Here is a 20400-nt window from a genome sequence, read left to right as displayed (position 1 = left end):
TGAGCTGAACCCAGTTAAGGCGGCTCTCATTTATACCATGTTCTTTGCGTTTCTTAAATTCTTGTGGAGTTGGGACAGGAAATAAGGTTATTAGGAGAATATTGACTAAAGCTATGACGTGAACGAGGACAGTAAGGAATATTTACAAAGCAAGGATGCCTCCCCAAGAGCCTCTGCAGCTCTAGGGCCGCACTAGGATTCACAGTCTAGAGTCAGGCTCTTCCCACAGGAAAATGAAAAGTCTTCACAGCTTATTTCCTTTAATTACATCATAAAACAAAATTAGAACATACAGGAAACAATAATAGTTACATAACGATTTACTTTTTATATTTATATATATATAAAAACATTTCTTTAGTCCAAAGATTTTTAAAGCAAAAAGAACCGTCTACTGCCTCCTTAGATTTTATTTATTTAAAACAATCTTCCCCACCCCCACATCCTTGGGTGCTGGAAGTATTGTACATACAGTCACTTAGCTAATGGAACCTGGTAAGTCCCCACTGGGGAACTGTGCGGGGCCTGGGGAGTGGCTGAGTGTTGGCGCAGGCCTGGTGAGAAACAAGCAAGCAGCGGCTCCTGTACAATGTCCAGGTCAGGCCCGGCAGCTGGGGCACAGGGAGTCGGCGGAAGAAGGGGTGCAGGAGTGAAGAGCTCCTCAGACAGCACCAGGTACTCATCATCTCTGGCCCTGAGCAGTCAGACAGGAAGGGGCGGTCCTCACAGTGCTCTGAGCTCTGCACAGGCCAGCACTCAGGTCTGTGCTCTCAGGCTCACTGGAAGGGAGGTAAGGTGAGCAGAACCATCAGGAAATAGTAACTGGAAACAATGCCTGGGAGGAAACAGGAGGCAGCCAGAGTGGATAAAACAGGAACTGAGGAGAAAGGCAAGTTGTAGCCTCTTCCAGACACCCTTTGAAGTGGCGATCACTGATTTTTGGGGGTCACATCACAGGGAGGAAGAGCTGGCCTAAAGCTTACAGAACACAGGCCAGTAGGATCTAGGAGTAAGTGCATCATGTAGGGGTGTGGCAAGGGATTGGGGGGGGGAGGTCAAAGATATCAGGCTCACCCCTTCCTAAATTTGTTAGAGATTAACAGTCATCAAAACTAGGTAAGAAATGATCCTGTGTACAGGAGACACAACTTCTATGGAAACCCAGAGAGCACAGCATGGGTCTGGTACTGGGGGTCATGTGTCTCTCAGGAGAGCAGTAAGCTAACCACAGACCAGTCATTTTCAAGTAGATTTTTCTAAGACTTTGGAGGTCCTCATTCTCTAGTGACACGAAAATGAGTGGATGGGTGTTTCAGGGGCTGAGAAATGTTAGGCTAAGGGAGGAAACACAAAAGCAGCGACTCAGGGCAGATCCGAGCTAACACAGGTATTAGTGGAGCAGAGATCTTAGATCTGGTTCTGGGGGTTGGACAGGAGACACTCCTGTCCCCTGACCTCTTCCTGGGATGAAGACTGTATTCACTGTCCCACACTCGCGCCCAGAGCAGCAGGAAAGCCCTTCTTGCCACCAAGGGGCAAGGAGTGATGAGCTGAAGACAACACACAGTGAACTTGTCAGGCAGGAAGCAGCGGTCCTAGAGCTCACGACAGATGCTCTTCCTGAGGCAGCGCATCCCAGCTCTAGACTAATCCTCTCCCGTGAGCCCTGCCTGCCATTTCTGCATGCCAACTCTTCAAAATAAAAACACACAACAGAGAAGGTCACCCACTAGGTTTCTGCTCCATGTGCCACGCCGGCAGAGAAGGGCTGACACTCATCCATAAACTCCTAGTTTCAACTCTTAGACCAAATGCTCACGGGGCAGAGATGGAGGATGGCAAAAGGGTGCTCTCCAGCATTCTGCATGTGAGCTGCGTAACAAAAGCCTTTTCCTCCTGAATATTACATGCAACTTTCTTGAATTCCCAAGATTTGCTCAGACTCAAGTGAGAGGCTAATACTGACTTTCCTAAAAGCCCTGGACAGATCACAGCCTCCAGAGGTGAAGAAACTGAAACGGACAACACGGGTCCACTTGGCTTGAGTGGAAGGCTGCAGAAGCCCTTCATATAAAAAGCTCACCTGCCTCTTGTGGTAGTTCCTGGCAGGTGAGAAGAAGGTAGGGTTGAAGCAGCTGGTGCTGAGACAACATCTATTCTCTGCTGGAGAATGAAGATGTAGTCGGGACACGTGGATACAGCACTTACAGCCAAATTTTATTCTCAAACCAGAGGGCTAATCACACCCTATTGATACTCAGTTTTCTGCATCTTCCAATGCAAATTTAAGATAAAAATAAAGGTGAGGAAGTGAGATTCTTACTCCCACTCATCCTTGATTTAGAAGTTTTTGTCCTCAGGTCATTTAAGGGTTTCTGCTTTAAGACCTCCAACCAAACATCTAGCTCTTCTCAGACAAGGCTGGGTTCATCCCTGGCCTGTCAGCAAGACCCCCGGGATGGAAACCCATCTGTACAAGGCAGAAAGGTCCAACAGGGCTCTTTCCTCGTCTGCCCTCTCACTGATGACTGATGCCAGCTAGATGAGCTGCCTGACTTGCGGAGCCTTGTTTTTTGGTGGTTTTTTTTTTTTTTTGAGAATTTTATTTATTGCCAGGCAGTGGTGACGCACACACCTTTAGTCCCAGCACTCTGGAGGAAGAGGCAGGTGGATGTCTGTGGGCTCGAGGTCAGTCTGATCTACAGAGCAAGTCTCAGGACAGCTACAAAGAGAAACCCTGTATCCCAGCAGCCAGCCTTTCCTTCACTGTCACAGCTTGGGGGTCAGTGTGTCCAAAAACACATGTACCTGCTGAGCCATCTCAGCCAACGAGCAATCATGTTTCTGGTTTCAAAGCTGCCACCAACAAGGTTGCCCACACGACAGACAGGAAGTCACTCTCCTCTTTCCAGTGACAGCTCTCACACTTCCTAGCCATGTCAGGTCAAGGAATGTCCCAAACACATTTTACAAGATAACTGAGCAAAATCAAATGGACATCAGGGCTTCACAGCTCCAAACAGTCCAGACCGGACCTCAGTGCCCACAGCACTCATTCATGATGAATGAGTTACGACAAACATTCCAAACAGCATAGAATGCCCCCAAAAGAACATGGTAAGTTATCTACCAAGATTCCCTTAGAGATGCTTAAAATGTCATTTTTGACTTACATGTGCTAAATCAACCTCATAGTGTGCTCTCATATACCAAATACTGGGGAAGACAGAAGTTATGTCCCTTTAGTCTTTTAGAACCATCAGTTTGGCCTCAAATTTAATTCAAAGTCAAAAACCAAACACCAAGAACCATCAAGTAAGAAATGACCTGAGCCACTTCCACTTGACGGTGTTAGGATTCACAGCTGTCCTTGATAGCTGGCTCAGATCAGGAAGAGGGATCCCAAAATTAGCTAGACCGGACATACCCCACAAGAAAGAGGTTTTAACAGAGGGCCAGGGCGGGTGCTGGAAGAAATGGCTAACTACCTCAGTAGGGCGGCTGAGCAGTGTGTGCAGCGCCATCGCTGGCAGCGCTAAGATCATCTCCCTCCCGAGTCAGCCTGGCTGCCAGAGGGGCATTTTCATAGTGAGCTGTACTAGGGCTGGGACGACAGCTCAGTGAGAGAACATACTCACTGTGGCAGGAGCCCTTGCTTCCAGCCATGGCCCCGAAAACAACCCCAAACCCAATCAACCAAGCCAAAACCCTACTGAATTCTTAGTATTCTGCACGTATAGACAGGAAGCATTTATATATATTCAGGTGTCAGGGCTTTCTACCTGATTGAAACTTACCATTGAGTCTTAGCGTAACAAGCTGGTGTAGGATTCAAATCAACACTTGAAAAAACAATCTACTTTCCTCCAAGCATGATGGGTCTGATGTGACTTGAGAAAGGAACATGTCTCCTGCCTGACCGTATGCAACCAGGGCTGTACACCCACAGACCCCCCCTTTTTGACTTGTGTTCTTTGTCCAGAAAGGTTGGGATTTGTCTTAACAGCAGAGATCACCAAGACAAATACAATGAACCTGCATATGGCAACACACTCTAAGAAAAACAGCATTTTCCAGACCTTTGACATACTGGTGGGTAACAGACTCATTCAAACTTTGATGGAAAAAAAGAAGTACCTGAGTGGCCAAGACTTGAGCAATTCAAATGTCTGTCTATGAAACCATTAGTATTCAGGGTTTAATATCAACTTGTTAGGCACTTGGGGGGGGGGGTGGAATCAAACAACATAGTCTAGAGCTGATGCTCCCTCAGTTTCTTTTGGTTTTGCACGAGACCCCTAGGGATCCAACCCTAAATACACCTGGGAGCATGTGTATGTCTATGTGTGCACACCGAGTCTAACTTTAAAAGTGTAGTCAATCGGACATGGTGGCTCACACCTATCATCTTAGCATTTGGGAGGCCGAGGCAGAAAGACAATCACAAATTCCAGGTCAGCCGGGGCTAAAGAGTAAGACTTGGTCTCTGGGGGTGGGGTGTACACAGATGTAAAAGCCTCTGCAGCACCATCCACTCAGGATGCTGGCTGAGGCGGAAGGGAACTGGAGCCCAGGTGCCGATACCAGTCAGCTTGGCAACATAACAAATGGTCTCAGAGGGAAAAAAGAAATTTCCTGCAGGGTAATTTGAACATGAGGGGGAGAAGGAATAAAAAAACACAAGTAATTTAGTTTTCAAAAGAACATAATAAAATAAGATTTTAAATAAGTTTAATAAGATAAATAAATCTGGTAGTATAGAATTCTAGGACCTTTTCATCTGATTGTTTTCTACATTAATGGAGAAATTAATCAGATTTTATTCTTATATATTCTGGTAGAACCAGTACCTATAGCAGTAAACCAGTCCTTTGAACACCCTGGGATCATACTGGCTTGCACATCTACCTCCTAAAAGCCTTTCCCCCAACACCCTATTAAACATCACGCAAGGCCTCTAATATTGGAGTTTAGAAATATGTTTAGATACTCATTTCATTTCTCTCGTTTTGTGTGAGTTTTTGTGAAGAGGCTTCTTCTTAATAAGCCAGATACTAAACCCCTTTCTCAGCTCGGGAGAGGGGAGTGGGATTTGGGGCAGGTCCCAGGCTCAGTATAGACCCCGAGCCTCTTACTCCCGTCTTGAGGTTCTCTGGCTGCCCCAGTGGCCCCATCTGGCTGCCTTCATACCACACTCAGAGGAAGGCTGCAACAAGAGAGAGTGTTAGCTGCTACGTTTGGGTCTTCTGAGGTGCCAGCATTAGGTACAATCCCACCAACACTCACACAGGCAGCTGACTGTTACAGGGCTCTTCTCGTATCCCCATGGGATTAAATGGGGGAGGGGCTCCAGAAACTAACCACAGACCCCCGCCCCCCAGCACTGCTGCACTTGGGTAGTGGGGGTTCGCCCCCCACTCCACATGAATAATGCACTTCTCTCTTCTTAGTACGCTCACCAGGTTTGGGAGAGGGAAATGTGCAGAGCGCACTGAGCACACCGTGCAAAGACACAACAGAAACCAAAAGGCTGAGAGTTTCTTTTCATCAAAACAGTTCAACCCTTTTTAGCCTGACTTCCCTGCTCTTGTTAGAGTTTCCTTCTAGACTGGCAAAGATTCAGGCAGGTCCCCTAATAGTAAAATTTAGATTAAAAAAATATTTATTGATGTTTCTTTTAAAAATGTTTGGTAACCCCAACTAATCATCCAAAATGCAAACTGTAAACAACCAGCAAAGGAGTAACAACTGAGTGTGAGCAGCAAACTACGACCGGGGACGGACAGCCAGGGTGCAGCAGTGAGCAGAGCACGGTGACAGGGAAGTAAAAGTGATCGCATGTGGACCCCAGCAATTTCAATATATAGATGCTAAGGAAACCTCTGGGCCAAATACTAAAATATCAGATGAATGGACGAGCCTTCTTTGTGAGCATGCTCAGCATGTTGGCATGGAAACAAGGAAGCACAGAAGTTGCATAAGCATCTCCCAATGGATAGCTACCATTTCTAGGATGCAAAGAAATTTTCTTTCTGGTCCCTGGATACATCATATATTGTTTTTCCATGCTACCTTTCACCCTGGAAGATTGCAGTTACTGATTCAAAATCCCCACAGAAACCCCTTAATAAAATAAACCACAGTAGCAGTAACACTGGGTTTTGCTGGAATGTCCCCTCCCTCTACCATGGCCTAAGATTTCTTCTGGGCATGTCCAACAGGAATGGTTAGGCTTTACCAATCCACTTGTTACAGCCAGTATGAACTTCGGTGCCACGGTCACAGAACTGCAGCGGATGGGGTGAGGGCATGTGCCTGTGTATGTGCGGCTCTGGGGATCTGGACGCTGCCCTCGCTTTGGAACCCTGCCCAGAATGCTGGGATTGCTTCCACTGGAGACTCCACGGCACGTCTAGCAGTGTCCTTAAATACTCAGTTCACCGAGGCTGACACCTGCACCGTCATAGGATGATGCAGCACCTGCAGAAGCGCTGTCTGCTGCCCCCTACTGACGGGGGTGGAGTGACAGGTGCGAAGTAGGCGTGGACTTTAATGTTGGGTAAGTGGGTCTGCAACAAGACAGAAACACTACTCAGAAAGTGCTTAGACAGAGGAGCAATGTTGTTTCTCAGAGGAGCCAAGGGGCTGAAGGGCGGAAGAGCAGGACTGGCTCAGCACTACTTAGGGTGCGAGGTGCCCCGGGCTCTATCTGCCCTGTGGAGGCGGATGGGAATGAAAACAATTCTAAGCTTTCACCTTGTCCCAGAGAGATTCATAGTTAGAATCCCATAGCTGGAAGAAACGAGACAAGTTTAAAATGAACGTCTACCTAGTCTTTACTATGTCTGAATACTTACTAGGCTTAAGGCAGTGTGGTTCTTACTAAGCATCATCTCTAGACACACTCCTCAGCTCAGTAAACGGAACCAGAGATGGTAAGCCTCCCGATAGTCAGGTCCAGGCACCACACACAGGTTGCCACAGTGGAGGCTCTAAGCCAGGCTTGGAGGTACAGACCTCTAATCTTAGCAAGTAAGAGGAGGCAGGAAAATTATGAGTTCAAGGTCATCTTCTACTACACATTGAATTCAATCAAAGTCGGTCTGTGCTACATGATACCAGGAAACACTGCTCAAGCTAGCCTGTGATGCAAGGTCTCCGCTATTCTAGGAGCCCTTTTCTCTGTTGAGAGAGGAGCTGTAGTTGTTACAGTGTTTATCTTGCGGCAAGTGTGGAGATGTTCCAATTTTCCATATCTATCTCCCCCTCTTTCTCCGTGTTCACCTCTCCCTGTACATGTTAGGCAAGCTCTCTGCCCCTAAACTACATTCCTAGCCTACGTGGATGCTGAGCTCACTCCGCAGTCCTAATGGCTTTGCACTTGATTCTGCTCTCAGCCCTCTGACTACCAGGATGCACGCCTTGTCAGATACTCCCTTCCCTTTAGGACCAGATTCTGGCATGCAGTTTTCTTAGATTGTTAGTTTTTCTTCCTCTGCTAAATAATCAAGAAAATTAAACAAAACAAAGAAATCACGAGACTCTAAATCTGAAAAAAGAACAGGTGAGACAAGAGGGAGATGGGGAGGGGCTGAGGAGCAGTGCGGCTTTACCCTGAGTCTCTTGATTCCAGCCCGTGTGATTTGCTGGCAGTCATAGAGTTCTATCCGCTCAAGGCTGTGACAGCTCTTCAAGTGTTCCAGGGACGCATCGGTGATTAGAGGGCAGTTGTCCAGCTCAATCACCTCCAGCTGGTCATGGGCGCAGGCCCCATTCCCCAGGTGACGAATTCCATCATCTGTGACCAGCTCACAGTGAGAGAGACTCTGTAACCAGAGAGCAAAGATGGCAACCAGGCATCTTCTGGCTTAGGTCCAGTTCCAACCCAGACCCTTCTGGTTCGTCCTGGTGACTACAAAGCCACCTAGAGCCACTCATGATGAAGCAGGAATGCAGACCAGAGCTGACGGTCTGCTTTCAGCATGTATGACTGGCTTTTGTTTCCAGCCTAATTCTAAATATATTTTGTGAATTCATGGAGTGATTGTGAACAACCTCACGAAATAAGACAGCCAGGTACACCCCCTTTAATGCCAGCAGAGGCAGGAGGATCTCTGTGAGTTCAAGGTCAGCCTGGTCTGCACAGGAAATTCCAGGCCAGCCAGGACTACACAGTGAGACCATGGTGCCTCCAAAAAAAAAAAAAAAGTCCACTCCCCAAATTAACACTTCATACCTGAAGGAAAGACAAGGCTCAAGCTTTTCATATTCAACGTCTTAGGAAATCGGAACTAAATACTGAGTATCTGACTCAGGGCACAAATGAACAACTAGCTAAGGATGACCTTTACAGCTATCAAGAACTAGCATCACACGTAACCTGACCCGTTTCTCTTCAACTCTAGTTCTGGGGAACTGAGAACACAGGGCTCGCCAAATATACAGTGTTCTGTATTCTGTTCTGGATACAGAGACATCAACCAAAACACCTGCTACAGAGTCAGAGGCACTTGTCCTGGAAGACATGGCTCAATCCTGGGTTTTTGCGCTACAAATGTATATTACTATATAACCTAGGACGGCCTCAAACTCTGGGTTCTCCTCCTGCCTCAGCCTCCTGAGTGCTGGGCACAGACACACAGCATCACACATGGTTAGCAATGTAACTGGTAAGATGCAGTAACACAGGGCTGGAGAGATGGCTCAGTGGTTAAGAGCACTGACTGCTCTTCCAGAGGACCTGGGTTCAGTTCCCAGCACCCACATGGCAGCTCACAACTGTCTGAAGATCCAGTTGCAGGGGATCTGACACCTTCACACCAATGCATATAAAATAAAGTTAAATAGAACATAAATATATTTAAAAAAAAAAGATGCAGTAACACAGAACACGCTAAGGCGGGGATGGTGAGAGGGCCAAGTCTGGTGACCTGAGTTGATCCCTGGGATCTACGCAGAGGTGGCAGAAGGGAATTAACTCCAGAAGGTTGTTCTCTGACCTGCACATGTGAGTCATGGCACACATGTGCACACAACAACAGGTTAGAGAGGGCCTGAGTTCACACATGTGCACACAATAACAGGTTAGAGAGGGCCTGAGTTCACACATGTGCACACAATAACAGGTTAGAGAGGGCCTGAGTTCACACATGTGCACACAATAACAGGTTAGAGAGGGCCTGAGTTCAATTCCTAGTACTCACTTGATTCATAAACATGCGTGGAGGCAAAACATCCATACACATAAAGTAAACAAATCTAATTTTTTGAATAAATAAATACATAAATTTAAAATACAAGACAGTGAAAGTAAAACTCACCAATACTTGAAGCCGAGGACAGTGTATAGAAAGCTGGATTAATGTGCTGTCTGTGATCTGAAAAAACAAATGGGTAAAATTTTATCAGCTTAGATGCAATTCATGAACTGTGCTCTGTAGTTCAAGTGTCATTAAATGACACACCCTTCGGCTTTGTGCTCCAAGCTACTAGAGCCGGTAGGAAACAGAGATGACAAGCAAAAACACCCAGGCTTTCTAATCTCCATCTTTACAGATATTTACTTCTCAAACATCGTCTTTAACACACAGTGGTCAGGAGCCTCCAGAGGGCTGACTCATTGGTTAAGAGTGTGACTCTATCCCAAGGACTGACGGGAGGTTAGACGGCAACACTTGAGTCAGTCAGCTCACAGGGATCGAATACACCCTCTTCTGGCCTCTGTGGCTCACTGTGCACATGCGTATGCAATACACATATATAATATAGACATCAAACTTCAAAGGTAATTGATACTATTATGAGGTTGCTAACTCAGACAACTCCTTGCTTTTGAAAAAAAATATTTCTCTAAGATTTGCCTAAATTGCCAGGCTTCTAAAAACCTTTTCTGGGTTCACTGTTTAAAATTTTGTTCAGTTTCTTTCAAATTGTGTGATATTTTAATTATCTATCTGAGTATTTTAAACTAAATCAAAATCTGTCCTCTTAAAAACTCCTGTTCACCAGACTTTAATGATGTCCTTTCTTTGGACCAGAAGAGGGAAAAGCCAGAGTATATGATCCATTAAAAATTAACACCAAAGCACCCTTAAATTTTTAGGTATCTGGCCCCACACCTCCTTAAGGCAAACCACCACATAGGACAATTGGAGCCCCTTCTGGAACCTGAGAGGCTTACGACTGTGACAGGAGAAAAATGTTTCAGAGTGATCCTAGGACTGGAAATAAATCCTAAGTTTGCCTCTTTTCAAACTCCTCTCCAACCTGTACTTCTATTACACACAGCCGAGAGCAGAGAGAGAACTGGTGAGGGTAGAGGTACTCACACAGTAAAGATGCAGGGGGTGCTGAGACACAAACATGAGCTGAATGGACGGGAGATACTAATCCACTAATACACTGTAGCTGCGATGCAGCACCTGGTCATGACTTTCCTGGGGGGCTGGACAATCAGTGACACTGTCAAGTACGTCAGTGTCCTCCATAAGGGAGAGCTTCAGACATTCAGACACACTGTCCTTGAGAACAAACTCCTCACCTGAACACACTCTTCCAGGTCCATCTTCTCGAGCTCGTGGCAGTTCTATAAAGGACAATGACAGATAATTCAGTGCAAATTTTAAACACTGCAAACCACAAAAGTCAAAAGAGCTAAGCAACTGTATGTATTAAGCACACTTTTCAAGTCTTGGTATCTCAGAGTTGTTGTTAGCCTAGTGTCATTTTCAATTTTTGGTTTTTTGAAACAGGCTTTCTCTATGAAATGGCTCTGGCTGTCCTGGAACTAGCTCTTGTAGACCACTGGCCTCAAACTCACAAACTCACAAACTGCGTCTGCCTCCCGAGTGCTGGGATTAAAGGCGTGCGCCCCCACTGCCTGGCTGCTACCCAGTTTTTCTATTATATCTTTTTGTTTTTTGAGATAGGATTTGGCTCTGTGGCCCAGATTACCTTCAAATCCATGACACACCTGCCACAGTTCCAAGGGCCGTGATTAATTATAAATGTCCATCATCATCCCTGATTAAATCATAAATTTAAGAAGGCTTTGACTACACTAAAATGTCTCAATTATTTAACATTTTAAAAATTAATACAGGCTAATCTTTTATTTATTTATTTGTTTGTTTGTTTGTGTGTTTTTTCCACTAGGGTCTCTCTGTGTAACAGCCTTGACTATCCTGTGTCTCATTCTGTAGACCAGGCTGGCCTCAAGCTCACGGAGATCTGCCTGCCTCTGTCTCCCGAGTGTTGGCTGGGATTAAAGGGGAGGGCCACCACTGCCTGGCCAAAGAGATACTTCATAACTAAAAAATAACTCAATAAAAATTGTTTTTTGGGGGAAGAGAGGAAGTTCTATTCCTTATTTTTAGCCAGGTATGCTGGCTTTCACCTTATCAGTACTTCATGGACTGGCCTAAAAGCAAATTATATCCCCCTTGTTCTTTAATACTGACAGAAGTCAATCTAATTTAAATGTTACCGAGCCAGGAAGACCTGGGCTCCAGGACAGGCAAGCTACACAGGAAAACATTGTTTCACCACGCAAACAAAACAACCACCACCAAAGACGATGGTTTTCTACAGTGATCTGTACAGACCACTGTATTAAAATCCCCTGGAAATACACAAAAGTCTCTAGTGACTGGTGTAATAGTCACCAGGCCTGTATCCCCTTGAGCATTATTCTCACTCAATCACACACCAAATCAAAGTCTTGTGAAATACCAGAAGCCTTGGCTTGGGTCAATTCACCATCCTCATGAAAACATGAAAATTCAAGCCTTATCAGAGTGCACGTCTGCACTTCCAGAGCTGACCACCTTTTCTGCGGACATCAGGTCAATAGCTCATGCACAAGAAGGCTCAGAGAGCCGCAGAGAACGCAACCCTGGTCTCACACCTATACTACTCTTTTTGCTGCTTCCTCAAAAATAAAAACCCCCAAGAAAACCTATGGACGTAAGGTAGAACCTAGGGAAATACTCACCCTCGCCAGAGTAGTGAAGCCCACATCTGTTAACTGGGAACATCTGGCCACTTCCAGTATTCTATTCAAAGAACAAGGTGAAAAGAAAGTTAGGTCTTGGGTCATGAAACCTGATTTTACTAAACAGCAAGAATTTAAGAAAGCAATGTTTTATTCTGACAGCTTATAATTCACAGTGACTTTAATAACTAAACAAGTCTGTACACAGGTCTTGCTGTTTGTTTTCATGTGGTTATCATAAAATGGTCCTGTCAATACCACATATCAGGGTGATGTAATCAAAGAATACAGAGGAATATAAATGAAGCTTGTAGTTAACGACCAACTGCATTAAAAGCTTCCTTGGTGGCACACTGCTTACCCAGAGGGCAGCCTGCTCCTAGAAAACAAAAGGAGATGGAGATAAATACTCAGCTTCAGTTCACCTGCTGCTGACGTAAACTAGTCTGGCTTTCATGTAGGTCTCTGCAGATTTCAAGACCTTTAAAAACTCGACGAGAGGACAGGTCTGTCCCAGGTATGAAGTCCTGTGTTCAAAGCTGCCTGTCTCCTGGGCGTGCAGAAGAAAGCCAGGATGGCAGCCACTCTCCTATTCAGCCAGCTGCTGACCACTGACCTCACACCCACAGGCCTGGGAAATCAAAGGCTGCTCTTTTCTGTGCAAAGTCAGGTAACAGCTGTGCTATGTGATGGTGCCAAAGGTCAAGTTCCCTTAAGAATCTTTATAACTGAAGCCGAAGGGTAAATCAGAGCTCAGTAAATCATCATCAGGTAAGAGGAAACAAATGCTGCATGGTGAACATGGCCACAGCCGCGCTGGAAACTCTCACAATGGAATAGACACACGAAGGTGGAGCTGAAGAGCCCCGGCTTTAAGCAGAGAAGGCCAACACACTGTCTTCTGGATGTTTGGTTATTTCTCAGCCACGGAGAAGACCTCTACTCTCAGACTGAAGGCACTATAACCTAGGTACTTTCAGCACCCACAGTTAGGCCACCACTAGGCAATCATCAAAAAAGTCTTTAGATTTGAAACTTTATAATTGTTACTGTGTGAGAAAGTGCCTTTGTGGGCTCTGTGCCAGAGGAACTGTCTTGGAATCCTTACTCAAGCACTTAATGGCACCCCTGGACTCTGGCTTTCTCTTCTAGGATATGTTAAGAATCAGTATTCATAAAGCACCTAAAATAATACCTATCACTATAAGTCACTGGGCATCATGCATGCTCTTCTGGAATGCCACGGCTCTGACACTATGTGCATCAGAATGGAAACACTCTGGGTGAGCATCCAGACACTTCCATATTCAAGCAGAGAAGACCTACAGAATAATGTAGCTGTTCTAAAAGATGATAAACGTGGTTAGGCATGGTGGTGCATGCCTTTAATCCCAGCACTCAGGAAGCAGAGGCAGGCAGATCTCCGAATTTGAGGCCAGCCTGCTTTACCTAACAGCCAGAGCTATATACTAGAGAGACCCTGTCTGAGAATAAAAAATAAAAAATAGGAGGGTCAAGGGGAAGAGTGGAGGAAGGGAAGGGAATGGAGAGAAAAGTACAGCTCAATAAAAATGAATAGATAAATGAGGATAAGCACAACACAGGAGGGTCTCCTGCAGAACTAAGTTTAAAATTTTTGTTCATTGATTACAACATAATAGCCTCAGGATGGGCTTTCAAAAGTGAAGAAAGCAATCTCCTTGAGTTCGAGGCCTGCCTGGTCTACAGAATGAGTTCTAGGATAGCCAGGACTACACAGAGAAACCCTGTCTCGAAAAACCAAAGAAGTAGTGAAAGGAATTTTAAGAAAGTACTAACTTTTCCTACATGACCAGTAAGATCAATTCTTGATTCATGTCACTTACAAAGCCAGTAGATGGCCAGCTAGAAGGGTAGTGGCCTTGCAGTGACCTAAAGTTTCAAAATTCCAAGGAAAAACACGGATAAAGGCAGCTTCTTCATCTCTTGATTTTTTTGAGCTAAATGAACAATGTTTACCTAAGACGAGGGCAGTTCTGACCTAGAGCGTTCAGGATGGCATCTGTGATATTGGAGCACCCAGAGGCACAGAGGGACTGCAACTTATGACACCCTCTGCATATGGTGATGAGACCTTCATCTGTGATTTGCTAAAACAGACACAAAAGTGAGAAAAATCAATATACATTATTTACAAAAAATACTTCTGTGGAAGCAGCAACACTTAGAATCTAGGCAGCCTGAGCATCCAGAGACCACCCCAAACCTAGAGGCAACAGTCTCCTTCTAGCTCCTGCTGACTCTGTGGCTCTGTTTGAAGGGGAGGAGTTAGACCAGCTTGGGGAATGTCATGGTGAAGGTGTAATTAAAAAGTTATAAAACCTAGAAAACAGTTAAGGATACCAGTATTTTTTTTCTTTTTTGAGACATGGTTTCTCTGGGTAACAGCCCTGGCTGTCCTGGAACTCACTCTGGAAATGTCAGAGTTTGTTTATGAGCAAACACCGGTAACCCTAACACTGGAAGGACTGAGGCAGGAGGATAAGCTCAAGATCATCCCGAGCTATGCAATCAAACTATGTTGAAATAAGAAAATATAAAAAAGGGAAGGATATATAAACATTTGTGCGGATCTCACTATAACTCAGGCTTGCTTTGAATTCATGGCGATTCTGTTTCAGGTTTTCAACTGCTGGGATCACAGGTATGATTTATTACACCTGTCTGTCTTTGAAATGGTTTACTATGCAGTCTAGTCTAGTCTAGACCTTGCTACACAATCCATGCTGGCCTCCAACTCATGATCCTCGTGCCCCGATCTGCTCAGTGCTGGGGTTCCAGTGCAGGGACTCTAGGTGTGTTATCACCATGCCTGTAAGACACTGCTTTTGACGAAACTTTCGTAATAATGTTACTAGGAGAAATTACTAATACAGAAGCATTATGGGAAGGGATGCTTACTAAGCAAGTTTGCAAGTTCAAAGTCACCAGCTCAGGGCAGTGTGCACCTATGTACTTGAGAGCTTCATCTTCTAGCTGGAAAGATGAAAAAATAAGAGATTACCGACATTGTTTCAAAGTAGAAAAAGACTATACTCAGTGATCAATACATTCTCAATACAGCTTACCAAGTTGCAAAGGAACAATGAACCACACACAAAAAAACAAAAAACCCACAACCCCCCCCCCAAAACCAAAAAACCAAAATCTAAAAACAAAAAACACGATCACATCTCATTCCTAGTAGTAATAGTTACCAGGATTTTAGAAGTTATTTTTTTCATACCAAATTCTTATCATTACTATCAAATCCAGAAAAAGATTAAGGCTAGGATTCGTTCTCTCTTTTGTGAAAGAGTCTAAATATGTAGTCCTGGCTATTCTGGACTCCCTATAGAGACCAGGTTGGCTGTGATCTCTATTCCTGTGTCTGCCTCCTGAGTGCTGGGACTACAAGCTTGAGTCATCATGTCTGGATATGTGTTTTATTTCTAACAAATATTTATAATAAGTTGTGAAAAGATTATAAAGGCAAAACAATTTTCACGTGCTTACATTACAACCCATACAGAGTCTGTGCTGTCGTTTAAGGGTTTTCTGGAAAAGGCGCTGAGAAAGGACTTGCCAGAGTCTATCTGCTACTGAGCAGCTGGGTCACAGTGATGCATCCCTATCAATATTTTCCAGGATTCCACAAATAACCAGAAGCTCAGCTGCTGTTTAAGGCAATTGTATATCCAGAGTTCTGCTTCAAACAAAGGAATGCTTCCTATTATGGTAAAACTGAGGGCATCTTTAATGGAATCCACAGTATATCGTTAGCAATCCCTGGAAAACGCCAGGCACATCTAACTCCACTACTCTCCAATCATTTCTAACGTTACCTGACCAGTTTATTTCCTCTTCTTTTCATTACCCAAGGAAACGGAGTCTTATTTGTTTTTAATATCACTTCTTTTTTTTGAAACAGAGTCTTATGATGTAGCCTAGGCTGGCTCTGAACTCACAGGGATCCTCCTGTCTCAGCCTCTCAAATGCTAGGATTAAGGGGTGTACCAGCACGCCTGGGTTTGAGAATTTAATGAAAAGAAGCGCTATCCTGTGGCGTTACAGCAGGAGGTAAGATGCAGCTGCTGTGTACATGGCACACCATGGACAGTTCCTGCTGGTGACAAGTATAAATTGCCAAGACTTTCTCTTTAGTGCAGACAAACGGCTCTGCATGAGTGTCTCTCCACCTTGTCCCTTCTGCCCCATTTACACTTTGGTCGGGTATCAGTTCTTCCCATTCCTCAGCTCTGAGACGTTGTCTTCACAGTCACCTCCAAAGAGCTCACAGACCCTCACTTTCACAAGCCATCCACGGAGCATTACCTGTGTGCAGCCTTTTAAGAACAAGGCCTTGAGACCCCCACAGCCTCTCACTAGTGCTTGAATGCCATCCTTGGTTACTTGGTCACACCAGGAAATGTTCAACTGCTCCAACAGTGGACAGCCCTCACTTAGGATAAAACAAACAAGACAAATGTGTCACGACCTCCTCTCCCATTGCGGTGTTCACACGGACTGTGTCACTCGGCGGGGAACCTGAAATCCAGTTTACCAACAAGCACAAAGCACAGACTGTTTTCCAGGTGCAGACTGGAAACGGAAATTAAATGACTAGTTTAACTTTACAGAGTAACTAAAGACAGTTCAGAGTCAAGCTCAGATTTTTCCATCAAGGAATTTTACTGGTATCAAAGGCCTACTAGACTTTTATTAAAAAAAAAAAATCAGAAAGTCTCTATATATTTCCTTATCTGGGACATTTCTATAGAGTACTGTTTCCGCAGGCCGAAGTAAGGCTAGATCATGTTCAACCTTTCTCCAGAATACACTAGCTTCTCCTCTGAATCTCTCAGTGTACTCCACATGAAATACTGAAGGATTTTAAATCTATCGCTGCAAACACTGCTTGAATGGTTCTAAGTTCCTTATTATTCCTATTCCTGCTTATAGAAAAGTCCTTAAATAAAGCCAGGAGATCTAGGTTTAAGCTCATCTTTAACATAAATCGTCTGATTCCAGGCAAGTCACTTTAAGAAGTTTGTCTGATTAGCCACATCCTGTCCCCAGTTTGCCCAGACTGAGACCCTCATGCCTATCACCCGCTAGCACGGTAATACAATGTACATTTACAAGTCTCTTTCCACCCACAGGTTCCGTGAAACTGATGGGCACAGCATCTTAGACATTTCATGGCTACTTCAGTAATACCCAGAACCTTTTTGATTTTTTAAAAAAAAAATCTACACACGCTTGTTCTATCTACTGCATAAGATAAATAAATGAGGTCATTTGTAGGAAAGTACCTTATAAATGTCAAGGGTCACCATATTTATGGCCTTACATGGCAAGCAGCTGTAGATTCATTGTATTCATGAGGAAGTTTCAAAAGGAGCCATGTTTTATGTCACTTACACTCTCTAATTCTTTCTCTCGTTTTGAGATAGGGTCTTGCTATGTAGCCTTGGCTGGCTTAATACTATGTAGCCTAGACTGAGCTTGAATGTGCAGTAAGTCTCGGGCCTCAGCCTCCTTAATGCTGCGATTACAGGTATGCAGCACCACAATAATAAAGAGTGTGTCTACCACTTTAATTTTGTGGTTGTTGTTACATTTTTCTGCACTAGAGTTCTGGCTGTCCTGGAACTCATTCTGTAGACCAGGCTGGCCTCGAACTCACAGATCTGCCTGCCTTTGTATCCCAAGTGCTAGGATTAAAGGTGTGCGCCACCATAGCCCTGGCCCGACTTTACTTTCAATGTGTGTAAGCAGAAGCAACACAAAGAACCCTAATTACTAAGGAAAGTCTAGTTAAAAAGTAGATTTCCAAAGGGAATGAGTATTCCACTCTTTTAAAATACATTTTATTTGGGAACTGAAGGCAAGTTCAAGGCTAGCTTAGGATATATGACATGCTAGCTTAATTTCTTTTTCTAAGTCAGGTCTGGTAGGTCTCTATAATCGCAGCTACTTGAGAGGCTGAGGCAGGAGGATCATAAATCCAAGGTCAGCCTGGTCTACATAGAGAGACACTATCTAAAAATTAAAAGACAAAACCAAACCACAGAACCCCAGAGACTTCTGGACACACAGGCAAGTTTATCTCAGAGTTCCAGGGAGACCTGGCGAGGACCTGTCTGAAGGAAAAGAGAGGCTGGGCACTGAGATTGGTGACAGCACTTGCTTTGCCTGTGTAAACCCCTAGGTTCAACTGTGAACCTTCTGCAAACCTTCCATAAATAGTCTGTTTTCAAGACTCAGTCTCACTGTGAAGTCCAGAGTGGCCTTCAACTAAGGATCCTCTTGCCCTAGCCTTCCCTGTGCTGGGATTACTGGTGTGAACAACCCCCACCTTTACAGTACTTAGACAACATGAGAACACTCAAACAATGAGCACTGATTACGTCAGGCAGGTTTCCCTCCCTCCCTCCCTCCCTCCCTCTTTCTCTCTTTCTTCTCTAGTCTGAGTGTTCTGTCTGCATGCCAAAAGATGGCATCAGATCCCATTATAGATGGTTGTAAGCCACCATGTGGTTGCTGGGAATTGAACTCAGGACCTCTAGGAAAGCAGCCAGTGCTCTTAATTGCTGAGTTATTTCTCCAGCCAGCAAGACAGCTTTGAAAGTACTTTATCTGTGTCAGGTTGAAGCACATGAAAGTCTTCAAGCCCACCCTGTTAAATACAGGCACGACTTTCTACAGTGCAGGCTGACGGTATCTCATGTAATTCTCATAACAATACTACAAGATAACAAGGAAAAGCTCTTCAGGCCATGTTCAGTCACAGCTGTTAAGACAACCTGGCTCCAGACTCCATTTTAACCAGTAAGCTGTAAAAACACATGGCATTTTCTTTTGTTTTTTTAGAAAGCAGTCCTCTATGAGTGTCTGCTTACTAATGGATAACCCATACTGCTCTGTTCAAAATCCCTAGTTATCTCTGGACTTCATATTAATGTACCGGTGATTTAATGTGAAGCAGGGGCAAGAGAAAAGGTCTCCTGGGGACTACAGTACACATCCATAAAACAACGCTGTCTTCAGTTCCAACTGTATTATCAGTTATTTTTTCAAAGTATGTATTAATAGGCATAGTGTTACAGGAAGTTTACCTCAGAGCTTTGAGAGACATGTTTGTTATTGATGTACAGGAAGCCAAGTCGAGGTGCCTGAGTTTGGAGCAGAACTTGCTAAGGCTAGTACAGGTACTGCAAACAGAAAAAAATAATAAATACACATTAAAAATAATATTACCTAAGAGAAATGAATACACATAAAAGCAACCTGGGTACCAAGACGGCTCAGTGGGTAAAAGCACTTGCCACGCAACCTGAACGATTCGGATTGAGTCCCAAGGTCCCACAGTGGAAGACCCTCCCAAAAGTTGTCCTCTGACCTCATTCCTGCGCTGTTGTAATTGTGTGGCTGCACTAACAGTCACACAAAAATAATAAACTTCAATTCTGCTGTATCACAGCCCTTGTTAGCAAATATGCATGTATCAGAACTGTAACAACAACAACAACAACAACAACAACAACAACAACAAAGCCTGCTTTGGGAACTGAATGGAACTCCATCATGCCGATGTGTATTCCAAACTTGAGTCTGAACTGCTCCTCCGTTTTAAGTTGTCTTTGCTTTCTCTTAGCCAAGTCTGGTAGTTTTCAGTATACATGACTGGTACACCCTTCACTGCATTTATTTGTAAATACTGATTCCTTTTGAAGTTATGAAGCTAAATCTTCGTGAAGATTGCCTCTGTGTGTGCCCGTGTACAGATGTGGCCATAGGACCTTGCGTGCTCTTCTTCAGCCCCCTTTCTTGGCACAAAACTTCTCACTGGCCAAGAGCTCACCCACAAGACCAGGGATCTGTGTGTCTCTTTACAAGGGTGTGCCACCACAGCTAGCCTTTTTTTTGGATTTTTGAGACAAGGTTTCTCTGTAGCTTTTGGTGCATGTCCTGGAATTAGCTCTTGTAGACCAGGCTGGCCTCAAACTCAGAGATCCACCTGTCTCTGCGTTCCGAGTGCTGGGATCACAGCTAGCTTTTTAAAAAATATTTATTTATTTATTTATTATGCATACAATATTCTGTCTGTGTATATGTCTGAGGGCATCAGACCTCATTACAGATGGTTGTGAGCCACCATGTAGTTGCTGGGAATTGAACTCAGGACCTTTGGAAGGGCAGGCAATGCTCTTAACCACTGAGCCATCTCTCCAGCCCTCACAGCTAGCTTTTTAATGTGGGTTCTGGGGAACTGAACTCAAGTGTCAGTACTGAGCAATCTCTCAAAAATCTGTTTTTTTAGCCAGGCGGTGGTGGCGCACGCCTTTAATCCCAGTGCTCGGGAGGCAGAGGCAGGCGGATCTCTG

General features: G+C 44.5%; 1 protein-coding gene across 2 annotated transcripts in view; it reads right to left on the bottom strand.

Moving 5' to 3' along the window:
- Positions 1-251: 251 nt before the first annotated feature.
- Positions 252-20400, bottom strand: part of Fbxl20 (F-box and leucine rich repeat protein 20) — a 70521-nt gene continuing 50372 nt past the window's right edge. For both annotated transcript variants that reach the window (XM_026789847.1, XM_005368296.3), the window contains exons 7-15: positions 19132-19227; positions 16346-16472; positions 14933-15007; positions 13991-14121; positions 11993-12053; positions 10541-10585; positions 9321-9377; positions 7614-7826; positions 252-6569 (exon numbers count right to left, since the gene is read on the bottom strand). In XM_026789847.1, the coding sequence (XP_026645648.1) occupies positions 6462-6569; positions 7614-7826; positions 9321-9377; positions 10541-10585; positions 11993-12053; positions 13991-14121; positions 14933-15007; positions 16346-16472; positions 19132-19227 (913 nt within the window). In that variant the 3' untranslated portion in view covers positions 252-6461. The remainder of the gene's footprint in view (positions 6570-7613; positions 7827-9320; positions 9378-10540; positions 10586-11992; positions 12054-13990; positions 14122-14932; positions 15008-16345; positions 16473-19131; positions 19228-20400) is intronic.

Source organism: Microtus ochrogaster, unplaced genomic scaffold (genome assembly GCF_000317375.1).
Source record: "Microtus ochrogaster isolate Prairie Vole_2 unplaced genomic scaffold, MicOch1.0 UNK31, whole genome shotgun sequence".
Lineage (NCBI taxonomy): Eukaryota > Metazoa > Chordata > Mammalia > Rodentia > Cricetidae > Microtus > Microtus ochrogaster.
Note: the sequence above shows the minus strand (reverse complement) of the source record. Positions and strands in the feature narration are given on the sequence as shown.